Source organism: Ceratina calcarata, unplaced genomic scaffold (assembly GCF_001652005.2).
Source record: "Ceratina calcarata isolate Rehan_Ccalc_2016 unplaced genomic scaffold, ASM165200v1 scaffold422.2, whole genome shotgun sequence".
In the NCBI taxonomy this organism is placed as follows: domain Eukaryota; kingdom Metazoa; phylum Arthropoda; class Insecta; order Hymenoptera; family Apidae; genus Ceratina; species Ceratina calcarata.
This window is the reverse complement of record NW_017165837.1, coordinates 792,686-812,852: the sequence shown is the minus strand read 5'-3', so window position 1 is coordinate 812,852 and position 20,167 is coordinate 792,686. Positions and strand designations below refer to the sequence as shown.

Genomic DNA, 20,167 nt, shown 5'->3' with positions numbered 1-20,167 from the left:
GGAGTTTGCGAGGAGATAGAAATATTGATGTTTAACGAAGAATTTGCCTTGCAAACATGAAAAACGAACTAAATCAGTTTGATAAAATTATGAAATAATATTTTTGCGACGTTAATTTTCCTTGAGTGGCCCACGGAATGAAAATTGAACAATTTAGCGTTCGATAAAATTACTATTAACGTGATCAAATAATATTTTTAAAACACACGTCTCCGTTATTAACGACCGATTCTCTGCAGTGCATCATGAAATGAAGAAAAGAAATTAGATTAAGAGCGTGTACCTTATTAACATTGATCAAGATGATAAATCACAAATGGAAACAATCAACATCCGTTTCCATCATCGTACGACCCTCATCTTTCAACCGGCGAGGCATCGAAATCGCCGAAACCCGTCCACTATACCCCTCCTACCTTTAGAAGAACTTAGAAGATCCATCTACCTGTTTCGTTTCCCTCTTCATCCGCCACTCTTGATGCGTGTTTCGTGCGGAAATAATACACTTACCGAAGCATTTACTCTGGTTGGTGGCCCGGTCGATGAAAACCTTGGAGGATATGACGTTGCCAAAGGGGATGAACATCTGCATGAGCTCAGCGTCCCCAAACTCTTGAGGCAGGTGGTAGATGAATAGGTTACAGCCTTCGGGTCCTGAGATAGAGCATCCTACCATATAAATCAGAGCACATCTAAACATCTAAACTTGAAGTATAATACTCAAGTTAAGAATGTTAATTTTCTGGATGAGTTCTCGTCCCGTTTCTTTTTTTTTTTTCGAATGATCTCTCGACGCGATTCGGAGAGCGACCTCGCGGCATCAAGCGAGGATTACACACATTGCTCTCCTACCTTCTTCCCGGTCACGTTCAGATGCGTTTCTTTTTTTTTTTTTTTTATCTCTATCGTTTTTTCTTTTTGATGAATGAAGATGAAGATTTGTGAAACGTTTCTCGATGACAATCCGATTCTCTCTCTGTCGTCGCATGGAAATGTGAAGGATGAAAGCGTGATGGTATGAACAGTTTCTGAATGAACCGTCTGATACAAGAGGACTCGATAAGGAAACATCGAACTAAATGTAATGAGAGATGTTCGAGCTAACTGGAATACAAATACGAAATGAAACGAGGGAAAAAGAACAGGCGGCGGGGGGGGGGGGTCTGAAATGAAAATAGAGGGAAAGATGAGATTGAAGAGAGGAGAATTTGCGAGGAAATGAGAGAAATGACGGGGGAGTGGGGGATGGATTGAATGTCGAAGGAGAAAGGTACGTGATTGCCGACGAAGAGAGTAATGATTAGAATGTCACGTCGGTGATATTTTCCGCGGCTTCAAGTAACGTTGAGTATTTATACTTTCAAATATACAAACACACAACACTGGGATTCACAACACAATGACGAGCGAGGTGATGGGCAATTTATGAATGCAAGTGGATAAGGACTATAATAGTGACAGTGATGATACTGATTACGATGGTGCGACACTTTTACATGAGACCGTCAGACATGTTAATCCGTCGTCTTATCGCTGTGTGAGCTCGTTTCGCAGTATGTGATTGATTTCAAATGAATGATGGAATGCGTGAAAACTCGCTAATGACATGCCGCCTAGCTTCTGCAAACGCGATGATCATTTCTCAAAACGTTATTCGTAGTACACGAAACCTTCTTCTAGAGATATAAGAAACGTGACTGGAGATCTACGTCAATTAACGCGGATCACGTTTGTTAAATTTCGTCGAACTTTCGAACGACACGCAATTCCTTCTGCAATTAAATCACGTCGGACAACGACAGATTCTTCCGGTACTTTGCGTCAGCCGCGCGAGGTATAAAGACATCGGCGATTAATACGTCCGTGGAAGAAAGTCCAACGGAAGACGCAGCGCTAGGAGGGCAAGGCGAGACGAGGCTAGCCGAGGGCGAGGGCGAGGTCGGAATAACGAGAGTCCAAATAAGGATTCAGCTAATTTCACTGAACTTTATAACTCCGACGTCAATTAGCGACGATTATGACCGTGGAAACTTCTGCTCTCTTGGCCTTCGCGCGTCTCTTTCTCCCCAACGGCTAACAGACGTATTTAAGTAATGAGATGGCTGCCACTCAACTTTTAGTACGCTACTCGTCGCGACTCGTTCGTTTCAAACGCGGCGCAGCGCCGAGATTTGCCCCTTTGTCACTTCCACGCCTCCGCGAGCGAAAGTCGCCCCGTCGAATCACCGCAGAAAGTGTAAAATCGTCCGTTTCCAGTTCCGAGTGCGATTACAGTCGCAACAGAGGGGGGACAGACGGGGCGGGGGGCGGGGGTCTCCGTTCATTTCATAGTTCATAGCCGATTGCGGGGCTCGTCCCGTTCGGCTTTGAGAACGACTGTCCTTTTAACTGAGTTTCGGAATTGATTTAAAGGCTAAGTTTGCCGACGATCCGACGGGATGAAAATTTCGACTTCGCGATTATATTTACAAATAAAAGTTAAGGGAACTCCTGAGCAGCTTCGCCGGCTAATTCCAACTACGTAAATGCAACTAAAAACTTATGAACGCTTCATACAATTTCAGCTTCCCAATTTGAATATCTGTATTATAATTTGGAAAAGTTCTCGAAGCTCTACCGTACTTCATTAAAGCGATGTAGATAATTACTGGACGAAAAGAGAGAACGAAAAATTATTCGTAATATCTGTTTAAAATTTCAAAGCGTTTTATAACGAGCGAAATGAAAAAGGGGAAACGTGTCGTAACACATTAACGAGGCTTGTCTCACGTTTTACGCAACGAGTGACAAATGTTTTCTCTTTTCGCGGTCGCCGATTCCGTCTCGGTAATAACTCGATCGTAGTTGTCACGTGAAACCCAAATTAGAGCCGAGCGACGACGGGTTTCCGGTTCCGACGAAGGGGAGAATGAAGGAGGAATTGCGGTGGACGCCGGAATCACGAAGAACGAGCCATAAATTTAACCACGTCGTCGTGCCGTGCGATCGTTGATCCTGAAATTGGTTTTCGACTCTCTAATTGGCCCGCGCGTGGGACGTGCACGCGAATTTAATGAAAGCAACACCTCCCCCGAACTCGAGATCCGAGAGAGTGAGGCTGTCGGAGTATCAACGACCAGACTAAAACGTTAAGATGGCTATCCTACAAATTTGATAGTTTTCATTCTTCTTCTTTGCTTTTCTGCTTTTTTCTTTTTTTTTTTATCCGAGTGATTCGAGCCTTGAAATATATGCAGGGTGGCCACCAATATTTTATATACTACAAATATACAACATATAATGTTCACACTCGCAGAAAGACTTTCTTAGTATGATTAGATTTATAATATGTCACATGATGGCAAGTGAGTTTCATCAAAGTAAATAAATAAATTAACTAGACACGTACATAGAAACCTGTACAATTGTTACTGTACGAGCACCCTTTATGCATTTGATGCGGCATAAGTTTGACAGTTGCTCTCCCGCAACGATCAATGTTGGTTGACAGCGACGACACCGAACACAGCCAGTGACATCAAGTGCAACGAAAACACACCTATCTATGAAACGATCGGTGAAGTCTCCGCGAGTCGGTGAAGAATTTCATGATACAACGAGTCGATGAAGAGAAGAGAAAGGCACCAACACCGAGAACACGTTATATGTATGTGTGATACGTATAGAACATTAAGAAAGCAAAAATGATCGATGAAGCGACAGTAAATATAAAACTGATATCACGTCATGCAATGATGACACAGTGTTAAACTATTAAGATATCGTTCTTCCGATGTCTCCGTCACGTCGTCTTCCATTAGGCTACCTCGCCGCTGTCTTCTGATTTCAACGTCCATACCACTTCCGTTTCGAAATTAAGTAAATGGAAACCGTATCCTTAAACTCTGACAAGTGATCTCGCTTAATACACATTCGCTGCGCCATTAAAAATTATTATACAAAAGGTCAATCTTTCTCATTTATCATAAGTTATTATTTGATACGAAATAGACAGCCGATTGAATTGTAGCGAATGTGTAAAAGCCGGAAATGTATTTGTTCTAACATATTGGAAAAATACATCGAGTTCGTAAGAACAGGACGAGAAGCGGCGTTGGATTGTATACACAGAGAAAAAGAGGGATATCGAGGGAGGCTTGAACGAAAAAGAGGGGTCGGGGGTGGAACGTTGTCGCGGTAAACTTCCCATTATCCTACGATGTAACAACGGATCGCCGGCAGGCGTAGCACGGCAAAGTAATTAAAACTTTCGTTTTATTTGCATTATCTCATTGTTAGGCGTCGTATATTCTAATAATGGCGAGTTGTTAATTGCAATTAGGCGCTGGCTCGGCTCGCCCTTCCACTATTTCTTTCTTGCCGCTTATCCGCCATCTTCTCGTCGTTTTTTTTTTTTCGCCCAACCCCCGCCTCAACTCATTCGCAAGTGCACGTAACAGGTAACACGTTGACGAACGATCCCCCGTTGCTCTTTCTTTGTCATAATTTTGATTCGAGTCAACCGACTTAATTAATCGGGTCTCGCTGCCGAGAGAATCGAGCGAACTCCGAAGATTATCTCGGTAGAGTGAAAAACAGATCACGCCGTTGCGAAACGTTGAAGGTTCATTCTCTCAGATCGTAATTAACGAATGAAACGCGATGCGAGAGAGGAGACCCGTCTTATGCAGCATTCATAGCCGAGAAACCCAGTACGATTCGCGGTATTGGAAAGATGAAATATAATAGTTACATGAAAATTCATCAACGGTCGTAGGTCATCCCTCATCTCTTCGCCGTGATTAAAGTAAAAAAGAGAGTGGGCAACCGTACATGTTCGATGTAAAAAAGATTCATCAATCAAGTTGGACATGCCGGCGGAAAAAAAATGAACTACGATTTGATTATCGGATCCATCTGTTCCTTTGCCATTAAGTTTTAATTAATTAATTAACGGATCGCAATAGGAAGAAAATGCGGAAAGAAAAATCGTTCAGAGCCTTGATAACCGTAATCAATGGTAGACAGATACAAGAATTATAAAAAAGTTTACTCTGCGAATTAAGTGTTCGTCTAACGAGTTTTCCACGCATTTCCATGCGTAGCGAAAAACCATCATCGATTACAATCGAATAGCTTGCGACTTGCGACGCAACGACGAGGGATATACTCGTGTCTGGACGTTTGGGAGTTGGAAGCTACAATTTCGGGACTACAATCATTCGTGTTTACAGTCAACAGTTAGACTTTGATGAGTGTTTCGTACTTACCTTCCCTCTGGGTGGGTGCCACGGCGGTCATCGGCTGAGGAATAGCTTGAGGAAACTGGCCGTAGACGGCGGGATAAGCTGCGACAGTAACAAATAACAGATACATCATGATGTGTCCACATCTATACACGAGTTGCATGCTGTATCTATTCTTCTCTTATTGTACGTGTGTACTCTGATAAACTACAGCTTTTCGTGGGCGGCACGTGTTTTCACGTTTGAATATAAAATTTCCAGGAACACATACGTTAATGCGTCTCATGCGAGCGGGGAATCGAAAAAGATTTGTACGACCCGTACCGGATTAAAAATGCTACGTTAAAAGTGTTTGCAAATCGCGCTCCGTCGAACCGTGAAGTAATATTGTTACGCGCCTCGCGAATGGCGGAGAGTAATCTTCACTCGCGAACGGTTAAACTTGATAACAGGCGAAATTACGTTTTTAACGCAATCCAAGTGGAATGAAGATGTCGGATATTTCCGGAGCGGGTAAACAGCGTGGACTCGAGTTCTGATGAGTATCCTACACTTTGACAACAAATTATTAATTCGAGGGGGATGCAACGGCATAAATGTAACAAGGAGCGACATTAATAAAAGGGTAAACTACATGGTTAACGTCAATCGAGTTGACGCGAAATTGCATTGTCGACGGCGCGGCGAGTTCGCTGAAATAATTACGACGGGACAATTATAATAATTGTTTGTAACAAATGCGGCGGATAATGAAAATGGTACGTTCGCGTATGTACGCGTACACGAAATCCTGGAACCGTCCGAGGCTGTTCGTCGAACGTGAAAGATATTTTGGCAGCTCTACCCGAAAAATCCAGTCGGAATAACGTTCGACTGATTTGGTAAATGAAAATTGAGCCACTAAACGAGGTAAATCCCTTTCTCATTGGAGTTTCTATATGCCTGGCATTCGTATTACCCTCGGCAAGGGTATTCGACTCACAACGTTCTCATAGTTCCACGACTTTTAACACGATACTTTTGTACTTCGCGCAACCCTCCTATCCGATATTACCGGCATTAACTGACACGCGATACCGTTTCAAAGTCGCGCAACGCGCTCCGTTCCGCCTCATTATGTGTGTCTCGCGACTGTCAAAACTGTACGCGCGTATCCACGTAACAGGAGGCAGGCTCGGGAATTCGAATTACAAAGGATGCTATTACATTACTTACGAGAGCCTTCAATAAAAAATGACGATAATTCCAAATGGAATTTTCCGAGCGAAAAGAGTGCGAGTACCGCAAAGGGTGAAATTATTGATAATACGAAAATCGTGTTGCCGTTGGTAGCGGAAGATTTTCAAGTAGACCCTCGAACGTTCATATTTCAAATGCGCGCTAAAGCAATCACGCGATGATTAAACGCAGCACTTTACCGTATGATATTAGAGGAAAGCAATTATAACAGCGTTTATTATACTTCGGCAAATATTTAAAACGTGCGCGATTGATATTTGTTTGTGACGGATAAACGTACGTGCAGTGCGGACCGTTTAGGGGGGGAAACGAAACGAGGAGAGGATGGGTTTCGGCACGCTCAGATCAGAGGAGATAAATTTTCGCTTGGAAATTAATTATTTCCGCGCAAACATTGCTTTAATATATTCCGATTGACGTTGCCGGATGATTCGAACGACGTTTGCCGTATGAAATAAATACACCATCATACGTCGGTTACCGCTCGCCCGTGCATAGACGGATACACGCGATATTTCCAGATTGGTTTTTTTCCACTGGCTGATCTCCGCTCGGTCCGTGTACACACGACGAAAATACATAGAAAAAAGTATCCTATTTTTTACTCTTTGGCAAACACGAAAAACCCGGCGCCTGTCCGATCTATGAACGTTATGTACCTAAAATTTGATGAATTTCCACGGATTCCGGGCGTGCGGGCACCAGCCGGGAACCGTTCCGTAGCGAAAGAGGAGAGACAGAAAAAAAAAAAAGAGGAAGGAAACCGTTCTATTATCGCGGTGAAACGGATCGACGGGCACGGGTATTATCATTATTACAAGTTTTTGTGGTTCAACGGTTTCGAAGCTGATAATGAGACACGGCTATGAGGCTTGTTGTTTGCGAAACGCGATTCGAATGCTCTGTTATTAATTTAACCATCGGGACAGAGAATTCATCAAACTCGTGCATTAATTGCTAACGACGAGCGACGAACGAATCGGAGTTATAGTTAGGTTCGGTCGGCGCGTTGATTATCTCTCTGATGAAACGGGATCGTCCATTTTGATGCCTGGCCATTGGATTTTAATTTCTCCCGCTCCGTGTCTATCCCACTTTGATGTAATATCGTTTGTGTCTGCCAGCCTGATTCCCGACTGTACATACGTGTCGTCGGTTCGTTGCACGCGGATTGATGAACATGCATGGCATTTAGTACACGATACGTCCAAGAGTCACAATATATATATGTATATACACATATATATTTATATATAAGTATATTTATATATAATATGTATATGTATAATAATATACATGACTTATATTGAAAGGAACATCGAAACAACTGTAGCAGCACACCAGAAGCATTATATTAAACAATACGTTGACGCGTCACGATATTTATATAATATAACATGATAATATATGGTAATCGCAATGAAAATGATGAAACACATTTGTGACCTTTTTCAAGTGTACATGTATACCCGTTACATTTATTTATTTATATATATACTATATAATATATACACGTATGCAGATGAGGGCATGCGACCATAGTTGCATGCAACAAACGCGATCAGCGGAATCGAATTTTTTCTCAGAGTTAAGTGCTCGAGCGCTCGGATAAAAGCGTATTAAAATCGGACGTTCGGATTCATTTGCCCGCGCTAAAAATCGTCCTCGAAAACGGAATAAAAGACGCGCCACCTTTCTGACCATCGTCCGTTCACCTAAGTGCACGCACGTGAAAAAAAGAGCTGAAGGCATACGCTACACCTAACGACGAACAAGATTACCGTCAGGCGGAATTCGCGTGTTTCCGTACGCGAAAACGCGAACGGACGCTCGAAATACGCGACGATTTTCGATAATTCCCCCCGCGCTCAATATCAATGCAGTAATTTTGATTCAATTTTCCGTTCGATACTCGTTACGGAATTTGATTTAAATCGGCGTCCCCGGATGCTTTTTAACTCGATAACGCGCGACGCGAGCTGCGGTGTCGAAAAAAAGAGACAGGAGCACCGCACTGGTACGAAACGCGTCCACGAAAGTTTCCGTAAAAATTCGCTGCAGATATACGGAAGGCATGTCGGAATCCTCGATAAGACGATGGGGGGGAAAAAAGTAAATGGGCAAGAAAAAACTTACCGCATCCAGGGTAGGGTTGTATTCCCGGGTACGCGGCGGCATGCTGGAGCGTCGCCTCCCCATTGGCCAGCCCTTGTGCTGGAATGGACAGATGGAGGGCATCTACACTTCAATAAGCTCTGCTCTTATCGCGAACGGACCTACGTCTAGGGCCCCTGTCGCAATACCTACTGACCAATCGATATTGTGCGGTATCTTCGATCTTTTTCTAGTCAATCTGGTATCACAGATGCTCATACGATAAGACGGGGGAAATGTAATGACTTTGAGAGTGGTACCAATCTATATGATAGATCTGCTAGTCTCCGTCTGTCTCTCTTTGTAAGTAGATTAAAAAGTTTCTAGTCAGACAGTAAGTATTCGACTAATACTCGACTGGAAAAGTACAAGAATCAATCTGATCAATTATAATCCAAGACTCTCGCCTTCAGCTCTGAGCATGTAACTCGCAGTGGAAAGAATTTATCGAATCTCCTAAGAAATAAGCTTCGGGGGTATGTTATTCGCTTCTGATTGCCGCGAAGGTAAAATAATAAAGTCCGACGTCGATTGGCCGGGTATTGCGCAGGGGCGGCACACTGCGCCTGAGTTGATACTCACGTCCCCCATAGGTTTGCGGTATTCCGTTGGTGTAGACACCAGGATCCGAGCCGGCTGGTTGACCGTTCGGTGTTTGTGCCGCCATGTTGAAATTGGGCATCGTCGGTGATGGTAACGACGGTATCGCCCCGTTAACCGGCTGTCCTGTGCCGGTACCTACGAGCAAACCTGATCAGTACACACCGGTTACCCTCTTGCTCTTACAACACCGACCTCGGTCGCACCCTCTCGCGACCGCGCGGCACCGGGTCGGATCCGATCGGATCGGATCGAACTGGGAATAGTTCATACGTTCACAGTTAGCTAGTTGTTCTATCTCTCTCTCTCTCTGTGCAGCCGGTCGACCGATTTACGGTATATATTTACGGTACATACGGTATAATTGGCAAGGACGTCAGATCCGGTTTGCGGATGCGATCCGTATGCCTTGCGTCGCGTTTGAGGGTCCGTATGATTTGCAGATCGCCAGAATATCGATCAGATATTTAGAGCCAATAACGTAGATCCCGTACCGAGAGGCTGGCTGCCTCTCCGCTACCCGTCGCGACGAGTTAATGATCCGATCTCTCTAGGCAAATCGACTGACTGTTTTCTTAGGATAATTAGATCGACGATTCGGACACCGAAGATCTACCGAGCTACTTCGGGACTATATCCTGGCGATCGCCCACGCGGTTCGATTGGTGCGTTAAGCACACGAACGGTCTGGGTGTATGTGTCGGTGTGTTGCATATTCGATTACTTACTCTCGAATCAATAATGAAAGTAGTGCATTAATTTTGTGAACCAAGTAATAAAGAATATAATCAACTGTATAATTTTTGGACAAACGAAGACAGGAGTATCATTATCATTGATTTTATTCGTGTTTAAATTAATTATAACCGAACAACTTGACACTATCTCATAAAAATTGATCTGACTGTATGAATCAGCCGGTGCGCATGAAAAATCCGCAGCGAGAGAAACATTGACGTCGTTTTCTCATGGAATAAAGCTTGGTAATCTGCGGCGGGAGGGCCAGGGAGAAGAGAGGCGAACGGCTGGTGGAGAGGAAATAAAATATTATTTCCCTATCAAACGGTATTACCTTTCGCTTGACGAGACTCGACGTATACCGCGGCGGAGCGGTTGCGGAGAGCCGATTTCCGTGCTTACTTTACTTGTCTACGCTACTTTGTGCTCTCCTCTCGTGTGCGCGTTCGCGAAATCGGCAAAGAAAAGACAGCGAACGATGAGAAACCGAGGGACGGGCCGGGGGTTGGAAAAGGGAAAAGGAACGCGAGGCGGTACTTTGGCTTTTCCACCTTCCTGTTCGGCGAGCTTTCGATAAAGTTTCGCGGTACTGGCAATATCTTTCGCCTGAGTCACGCTCGGTAAAAATGTTGTATTGATTTACGATCCGGTTATAAGGCAGCGGATTGTACGCGCGCTCCGAGCAAGCACGGACGTAAGAGAGGGAAAGATAAAGAAAGATTCCCTGGCCGGGTAAAACCGATCGACTCTACTGCAAAGCGCGCGAGTCCTTTCCTTCTCTCTCTCGCTAATAATACACTTCCACGTTTCTTGTGATCCGTAAAATAATTACATTTCTGATGCGCTTTCTCCTAATTGACGTCGTCTATAGATGTCTAATAAAGTATTGGAGCCATTGTTTATTAACGAAATAAGTACGTACCGGAAGTCGGCGGAACTACAGGATTCGGCATGCCGTTTAACGCGTGCGGCAATTGCCCAGCGCCAACGTGTGCTAATGCCGCCATTGGGTTGATATATGTTCCTTGTGCTGTCGCAGCAGCCATGAGGGCTGCTTGCTGCTGTAAATAGAAAATTTATAATCGAAAACATATTCGGGAATATCGATTCTCTCAACTGGTACGTTTCAAGTTGGAACATGAAGTAGACATTAAACAGAAAGTTACGTATTACATCGAAAATTATGCTTATGCATCGTATGACCACAGCATATTGTTGTTATTATTATACGAACAAGTGTACTAAATTAATTTTGCAATACGTATAAACTTGTAAATATGAGGATAACAATTGAATTTCCTACACGGAGGAGTCGTAGTAAGGAGTGATGCAATTAATGTGGCGGAACTACCGATCGTTTCTAACAAGACAAACAATTGCAGGCTGTGATTCGCGATAACGAGAATAACCAGACGGTAATGTGGTAACGCGAGAACCATTAACGGTAATGCGACCCACCTGAGCATAAGCGCCGTAAGCGCCGAATTGATTGAAGACGAAAGGGTTAAGGAGGCTCATGTTCCCGGCCATTTGCTGCATGCGTCTTAGTTGTCTCTCTTTCTCAGTATCTGCGAACTTTACCACTAAGCTGGATGACGCACCCTGAAACAGATGATTCCAATCGCAAGTTAGTCTTCAGAGTATTCGACTGATCTTCGATGGTTATTAAACAATTCATTCCGTGTAGACAATATCATTAATAAAAACGAATAGTAGTCGTAATTTTTGTCGGAAACATTTTTCACTAGGATGAAAAAAAATTTGTACGCTAACAAAAAATAAAGAAATTATCTGATTTAATTTTGATTAATAAAATAATGGATACAACATTTGGCATTTTTATTTCATAATCCCTAAGCAAACGATTAATTCTATGAGTGCCTACTTAATATTTGGCTTGAAGCACGCTTGCAATGACGACAAGCACAATTAAAAAATCATTTAGTCGAGTGATCACGCAACGCACGAACCACGCCGAAGGTTCTGACGCTGTTGCGCGATAAATCGCGCCGGGATTAACTTGCTTACGATGTAAATTGCCGTGCTATGACAAGCAAGTCTGAAATGCGGGATCAAATACTCCTATCAGACGTGCTGGTTCGTAATTTCCATGAGACGAAGCAACCCCCGCAGCAAGGGGATTACCATCGCCGTCGCAAAGCCGTATAATTTTCTGGGAGGCTCGCATTTTCTCCGTGACCGCGTGAGAGTTTCTCATCTCATCTGTGGATTTACAGCACGTAGAAAATTCGATATTAACACTGCCTCGGTAAGATTACTAAAGAATAATAAATACAAGCCACGATAAAATAGATCGTACGATTTCCATTCACGAAATTCGTTCGGTCGTCGCGGGAATGGCGAACGGGAAACGGAATTATCGAAGATATTTTTCAATGAAGAAAAAAAAAAAATACGTTTCCTTTTAAGACGGTTACGAGGATACGGAAGGCTATGACGTTTTCACCGCGTCTAAAATATAAATGGAAAGGCAACAGGTGGCCAGTGGCCATTGTGGCCGTGAAGAAAAGCTCAGCTTTCGAGCTCCTAGTGATATATTATATTCACGTCATCAATGCAAATGCTGGGCGTGTCTGACTTTATATAACGACGGTAATATTGTAACCCGTTGACACGCTGCCTGAAATTCTCGTTTCGCGTCACGCGATTTTGCATGGTTCATCCCACATTTCCTCTCTTCGCTCAGTCCTCTCTATACACTTTTTATTACTCTTCTTCATCTTGTTATTACTCGTCAATAGCTTAAAGACTGCACGTAATAATCCTTCACGTTTTTTTTAATTTCGTTCGACAATAAATCCAGTCTTTTGTTAAAAGCATTTTTGTATAGCTGACCGCGTTTTGAACATTTATCGATATTAATATCATCGCCGAATTTCCTTTTTCCTTTTGTTCTACCGCGAGCTCGAAACAATGGATATAAAAAATAATGTAAATTACACATGATCGGCGTTAAAACCGATTTGGCACGTGCGAGTCATAGTGGCGCGTGTCCTCGCATTAAAAAGATAATACGTGGGACGCGCTCACATGCGATTGGGTATTACTGGATGCAAAAGGATGATCCAGGTATTGATTGCACTGATCGAGCGTGCATTCGAACCAGAGACGATACGTTCTGGGTATCAACGAATTGTATACCGGGATATTGCGTTCGTTAAAAAACGCGCTTGCGCTTTCATTATTTTTGTGCAGTACATTTACCTATTGTTAACAAACATGCGGGGGAGGGGAAGGGGTGGGGGTGAGGGAGGCACGAGCGCGTATTCGAATTCTGCAAAACCTTTAAAAGGCTTCTCTTTTTTGTCGAGAGTCTTTATAGATATCACCGACAAAGCGAATACCCGGGCAAAATTTACAGATTTTATGGAACGCGGAAGTACATGGATCGTGTCGCTGGAACGAAGTCAATTTAGTTCGCCAGATTTTTTCAACGAAAAAAAAAATCAAATATTCCGTCTGCTATTTTCTGTTCGTAGCTTTTGTTATTATATTGTGTACTGGATTATTGAGTGAAAAATAGTCGGAGTCTACCCGTCGACCGAATGAAGGTATTGTCAATTAAAAATTGTCAGGATGACTTACGCGTGACAAAGTTCCGAGTATTTTTCATTATCGTCGGCTTTTATTAGCCTCTCGCGCGAAGCACCCCGCTCTGCTTTCGGCCAAGCGTCGAATAGGTTCGGTGTTTCGTGAATTGTGTTCAGGGGACACTTTACCGGCGAGGGAGCGAGGAGGGAGGACGAGAATGGCTAGCTCGCAATTATTAAAAGTTTCGTTTACAGCCAAGTCGAACGGGGGCCAAACGCGCGTATAACCGCGGCCTTTCAAGGAAACTGGAATCCGGCCACAGTTTACAAGACATAAAAGTTACGCGGGGTTCATGGCTGGATACAACTTTCCACATTACTATAACTAATACCAAGAGCATTCGCGAAACTCATACGTGTTGTTCCTCTCTTATCCTTTCCCGAGGAACTCTGAAACTAAAATTAAAAAACCCCTCGTACGTTTAAAAGCTACCGTGTGTATTAACAATTATCGTATAATTATCGTATGAATAAAAATTTTGTTCGAAACACGAGTTTTCCAATGACACCTTTCTGTCGTTAATCAAATGTTCGCAGAGATTGGCTGGCAGTAATCAATGCTAATTTATTTATAAATATTTATAGCTAACTTGTAACACGCGTCGCAGTGTTTGCAGTAGAATCAGCCGGCTAAATAATTGTTAACGCGTCAGGACAGCCGGTTGTTCTCGGCGCCAGTGGAACGAGTCAATCACAGCTCCGACGCATCGATGTCACCGGCGATGGGAAAATTCGCAGGGCAAAAATATTCATGATTGTTCCTCCGTAAAGCCGAGAAAAATATCGACAAGCCGCGAAACGTCCTCGTAAAGAGGAAGTAGGAACGGTGAGGGTGTCGTCTTGCGTTCACTTCCGGCGTGCAAGGCGGTGCCGCTCGAACAATTCGTTATGCGCGGTGAAAATCGTCGGCTCGCGTTGAGAAAAATAATTTGTCTCGCGTCGAAGGCCTCTCTCTCCGTGTGTATCATCGCGCGTCGCACTGGCTGTGTGACATTTACGCGAGCGTTCACGTATCGATACGTATGTGCATGCGCGTCGATATAGAGAAAGGCCGACGGGCTAGAGGGTTAGAGGGGGGGTAAGAAGGGTGCCGAGGTCGCATCGGAGCCAGCGAAGCCGAAGCCTCATTATTGGGGGATTACGGTTCATTAATTCCGATCCAACGTTCTGAACTACACGTGAAAAGAAAAAGCCACCCCAAGCGATATCACGAGGAGGAACGTTTGAAGCCTCCGCCACTCCTCACTCCTCCGGCTCGTTATGTTTGTACACTTTGCCGTTTAGGTTGTCTCTTTAAAATTCGTGACACAAAAGCTACAGTCTCATTATACTCGCGTGTATAAAGTCTTCGTTACATCGCGCTTTCACACAGCCGGGCGGCGGTGCCGCGTGGCTGCGAGGATTCTACTTTGTACCTAGCTACCACGGCCGAGACAGTTCCCGGCTTTTGTAATATTAAATCGCCGGAAACGAACGGAAACGCCGCGCCGCCGTTCCTCTGGGCTCTTTCAATAATCCTACCGACAAAGCTACTTCCTCGTTTCGTTCGTTCATTGACGTCGTAAGCTTCTGCAAAAGCGTTCTTTTATTAGCGACGTTATACTCGTTAGACGGAGATTCGCGCGACCTCGGACGGAAACGTTTTACCGTCTCTAATAAATGTTTGCAATAATATTCTTGTGAACATAAAATAACAGCCAATGGAGCTGTTGCAGCGAAAACGTTTTACACTATTTTAATCTGCAAGAATTATATAGGAGATTTTTTGTGCGGAAAGAAGAAACGTAACTAAACAATTTATAATATTTTAAATAATTTTCTTGATCTAAAGACCGACAACTTATTAGCGAGATTACGAAAAGTGAAACTGGACACTTCTGCTAGATCCACCCGTTTAACAAGTATCGGGTAGACGAAAAAGGCCAAGGTCCTTTGGGATTAGGCGAATCTTTGAAAGGTTCGATTCAGAGAACCGCGGTATTGCAGCGGACGTGGCAACGGAATGAAGCAATTACCTACTGATTGGAGGTTCTCCCGTTAGCTGCGCCATCACACTTGCCAATTCGCCAGCTGGTAATTTCAATAGATACAACTGAAACCGCAAGACTGGCTGGAACGCCGATTGCCCCTTGTCCGCGTGATTCCCTCTAGGAACCCGAAACGTAGGGATACGACCAAACTATTATATTTGTTGCCGTTCAATTTACTGTAATTCTAATCCAGCCGAGAAACTTCATTTGATAACTCAGAAAAGTGTCATTCATTAAATCATCCTTGAAACTCACAATAGTTGAGATTCCCTTGGCATGTCGTGCAAAATAAATGTCAAAGAAGTTTATGATCAGAAAACGAATTGAAAGAGGATTTCGTTTTATGAATATTAGCTCGCATTTGAAATTCGCCAAGGTTATTTTGGTAAGAGAAGTTCCACAATTACGAGGAACGTCCTCATGAATTCGAGGTTCGATCGATCGTAGAAGACGAAAAATCCTATCTGCGATAATTTAATCTTTACCGGCTAAACGTCCGTGCAATAATTTTACTTCCCCGGTCACGCAACAGTCGACGTTACGTTCGAGCGAATCGATTGTCTATTTTTAAGCCGACGCTTCGAGACACCGAGCCGCTCTGCTCGCTTCAATTTAAATTTAATCACGGTAATAGCGATATTAAGAACCGCTGCTTAAGAACAATCATCCTTTAGGAAGAATGGAATCGTATCGAGGGGTTCTCTCATGTCTCACGCTTGATCGCGCTCCTTTTTCCTCGTCTTCCGTACTACTTTTCTTGCCCACGGGATTTAGTCTCCCGTTCTGACTCCCGATAGAAAAGACTCGCCAAACAAGTAACAGTTGTACAGGAGATAAAAGCAATGCAATTACGAGGCCGCCGAGGGAATTACTCAGGGAATGTCTTTAATTAAATGTTGGTAGCAGTTTCCGAGCCTCCGTTAATGCAGAGACAATTTCCTTCCATCCACTTTTCGCTCGTTTCCTTCAAGAGAAAAGGAACATCCACCGATGCTCAAGGGCTCCCTACCATCCGCGCCACGTCAGCTCACGACACACGTTGCCACCCGCTCTCTCGTTTTTAGTATAACGAGCTTTACAAGTACGCATACCTAATCGCCCTGATCGCCGAGCGAGTCAACAGTAAACAAAAATCGATAGTGAATTAATCAATCGACTAAATCTGTAATACACCAACAGCTGTGTTTTGTAACGTGTTAAAAAAATCATCGATGTTAAAAACAAAATTTTCTAGCTTAAAACGTTATTTCATGTTTAGAAACCGTTTGGGAGCTGCTTGGAATCGGGCATACGCGAGAAGCAAAGACGTTCTTTAAATTCGTCCGCGTGTGTTTCACGGTGGAAAAATAGCGGGTCTGGTGGGGTTCTTTTTATTCCGAGCACTTAATTTCCAAGCGGTGTCGGCGCGGCACGGCGCAGCGTCCCGAGGATTTGAGGCGAGTAAAATAAAAACGGAGCAACGTTACGTAAAATTCCTGCGCTGAAAATGACTGTGTTACGTTCTGGCACGTCCTAGCCAGGACCGTGGCAAAACACTTCTCTCTCTCTCTCTCTTTCGATCTGTCTCTGTCCGTCGTAGGTTTGCTTTTATTACGAGACATTACAGGAGTTTGCAGACCCATGGGTAAGCGAGGAGAGCGCATGCCGTGTCCGGGCGCAGCGGGGGAGGGTGAGGGGCGGTTTCGCGAGCGTGTCGCGAGGCGTGACAAGAAATGTCACACGCTTCAGAAGGCATAACTACGCGCGAGGCCGGCTCTCCTCGCTCGCATTCCATTCGGTGACACGTACCTGCCGCGGCAGAGACGAGGGGAACGATAGGGACGCGGGGGCGTAGGGGATCGGAGGGATCGCGAGCCTCGCAGAAATATTGAGCCCCAGGAGAAATATTGCCCGTTGCGTGACGCGCGCGAACACCCTGTCAATTCGAGTAGAGCAAACCGCATTATACGGCCCGATGAGCTCCCAGAAAAAAAAAAAAAAAATGATCGTGGGGGAATCTGCGCGGCGTGGCCGGCAATTTTTCACGCTAATAACCTTGGTTTAATGATCGATCAGTTGATACCGCGCGCTATGATTTCGAAATTGACCCTGCGCTGCCGGGACCGAGAGAGCACGCGTACCGAGAATCCCCGAGAGAAATATTGTTCCTCTATAATATAGATGTAAATGCGTTCTCCTTTGACAAGGGGAACGATTGATTCTCGAAATATTGCTTCCAAATTACTTTTTCACTCCGACATTATTTAAACTTCTAAATACTTTTTACATATTTAAACACGTCCTCCATTTTTTTTCAACCAAATTCGATTACTATCATTTATTTTTTACCATAAATATGTAATTATTATTATTATGCTTAACTTAGGAAAGTAAGGATTCTAATCCTGTGAATCGTAAGTCGCATTAAAAGATCTGAAATTCGCGGTTCAAGAATTACGCGAGAATGATTGAATTGTGGGTCTTAGGAGCGGCGTAAAAATGGTTGAGCCTTGGAGATGCTTTACGAAGCCGTCGACGCAACGTGAATCATGTTACACGGCTGTTGAATTCGAAGAGAAAGGTGTTTACGGAACTTGAATCGTGTAAAATAACATTTCGCGGGAAGGATGTTTGACAATGAGAAATATCGAACGACGGTACCATGACTGCAGAGGTATTTGCTATCTCATGATCCGATATAGTACACATTGTAATTTTACTCCCAATATAACCTACGACGTTAACAATGGACATAAATAATTTCGTTTTTATAGATGGAAACGTAAAAACTATTTTATCGTCATACTCGGCATACACCATTGCCGTACCTAACTCGCGATCATTATTATAAACTAGAAATACTTATCTAAATAAGTATCAGTACTATAAAACTTACTTTTATCGTATCTTTATTTCGCGAGATCGCTGCAGAGATTACACATACGTATATACGTTTAAATATAACATTTCTAGAGCCGAGTTTCTGCACAAGTCCGTCATTGATTTTCCACCGATAATGGCAATGTCAAACATTTCTACCGATACACGTTTCACTGCGGCAAGTTTTACTACCGGAGCAGCAATTTCGCTGGAGTAACAGTGTTAAACTCTAAGCGGAGCATAAAGGAGGGGCAAACTATTTGAAGATACGTTTGAAACTGTGTCTGCGTACGTATATACATTAGACATCATAAAACATTTAATCGCAATAGTTGTTCCGCTATCGTACACCTGACTATGCTCGAGTCTTCACTGAAATTTTTAAGGCGAGTAAATCCTCGCTGCGAATTTCGAGACCGATAAAACAGAGCCGTCGGTGAATTTTTGCTTTTAAACGGTGAAATTGACCGTGTTCTCTACCCCGGATCGCTCGGTTGCTTCCAGAGAACGTTAGTGCCTCTCGAGAAACTAACCTTATAAGTTCGAAACGCTGTTGAATGGGTAAAATCTTCGGGAGATGAAACCCCGGCTCGTTCTCAAGTTTTTCGGCTTTGCTATTATTGTATTTTCCGATGAACGAGATAGGAGGCCGGATGTTCCGAGAGAAGTACATATATACGGATGTATATGTATGTATAGATCTCAACGTACACGATGCGAGATCTGTGGTGTAGGTGAACCCGAAAACATTCTTACTCGAGAAGGGCAGAGGCTCGAGATTTTCCTCCCCCTGTTCCTGCCCTTGGCTCGCTTTCCACCAAAGTAGAGAGTCCTTGGAATGTTCCGGCGGATCCCTCATATCTACGAGGTTCCGATGCTATTCGCGCATCCCTCGATTTAACAGGCCTTAATCATTACAAGGACTTTCCACGAGTTCAACGTTTTAGTCCTGCGATCGGATCGGATACCCTGTAGCCTGTACCAGCCGACGATATTCTATACCGTACGATATACGATATGCCGTATACCATTCAACCACTTAATCGCTCATCCCTTATGCAAACTACTCTCTGGAGCTCGTTTTGCGTTCGGATCCCGGCGAAGGAACATGCTTGATTGATTCGACACAAGCGCATCGTCGAAACCCAGCGAGGAATTCTACTAATATTTTCCTGCACTGGCATAATAAACGTGAAATGAAAAATTCCTCGGTTTCTGATCTCCCCTGTACATTAATAAATGTAACCCAGAAGGATAGTCAAAGGTGTTGGAAATGTACGCTGAATAAAAACTGAGGGAGGAACGTGCTAGTCGGAAGTTACAACGAATGATACAAACTTAACGCGAGGACAATTTAGTGCATTTTACGAGGCGCGGGGTCGGGCTGTGCTACGTTCATTACGAATGTTTCTACGAGGTTAATAAATCTCGAATCGTCCTAATGAAACAGCAAACTGCGTGTCTCGCGGCGTCCTCCGTTTTCGTACCCCGAGAACGGCTCGATGGGACGCGATGAAATCTCGTAATGTTAGTGTCAAAATTTGCATAATTCGCGGTGATAATTAAGCGATCTGCATATTACGCTGAGCACGGCACGCCGGCTCCTCTTTTAAGGGCAAATAGTCCTCGTACCCGGCGACGATCCTGAAGTTCCCTTCTGCGCCCACAATTTCTCCTCGTACATCTCGCTATTAGATTAGAGCGTTGTAAC

The 20,167-nt window shown here is 43.8% G+C and overlaps 1 protein-coding gene across 19 annotated transcripts in view; it reads right to left on the bottom strand.

The window, feature by feature from the left end:
- Window positions 1-20,167, bottom strand: part of bru3 (CUGBP Elav-like family member bruno 3) — a 547,126-nt gene that overhangs the window by 4,060 nt on the left and 522,899 nt on the right. For 13 of the 19 annotated variants that reach the window (XM_018027376.2, XM_026814953.1, XM_018027378.2 and 10 more), the window contains 6 exons: window positions 11,415-11,558; window positions 10,879-11,017; window positions 9,201-9,368; window positions 8,601-8,702; window positions 5,250-5,327; window positions 511-669 (listed from right to left, as the gene is read on the bottom strand). In XM_018027376.2, the coding sequence (XP_017882865.1) occupies window positions 511-669; window positions 5,250-5,327; window positions 8,601-8,702; window positions 9,201-9,368; window positions 10,879-11,017; window positions 11,415-11,558 (790 nt within the window). The remainder of the gene's footprint in view (window positions 1-510; window positions 670-5,249; window positions 5,328-8,600; window positions 8,703-9,200; window positions 9,369-10,878; window positions 11,018-11,414; window positions 11,559-20,167) is intronic. The other 6 variants (XM_018027380.2, XM_026814956.1, XM_018027373.2 and 3 more) reach the window with 5 other exon arrangements.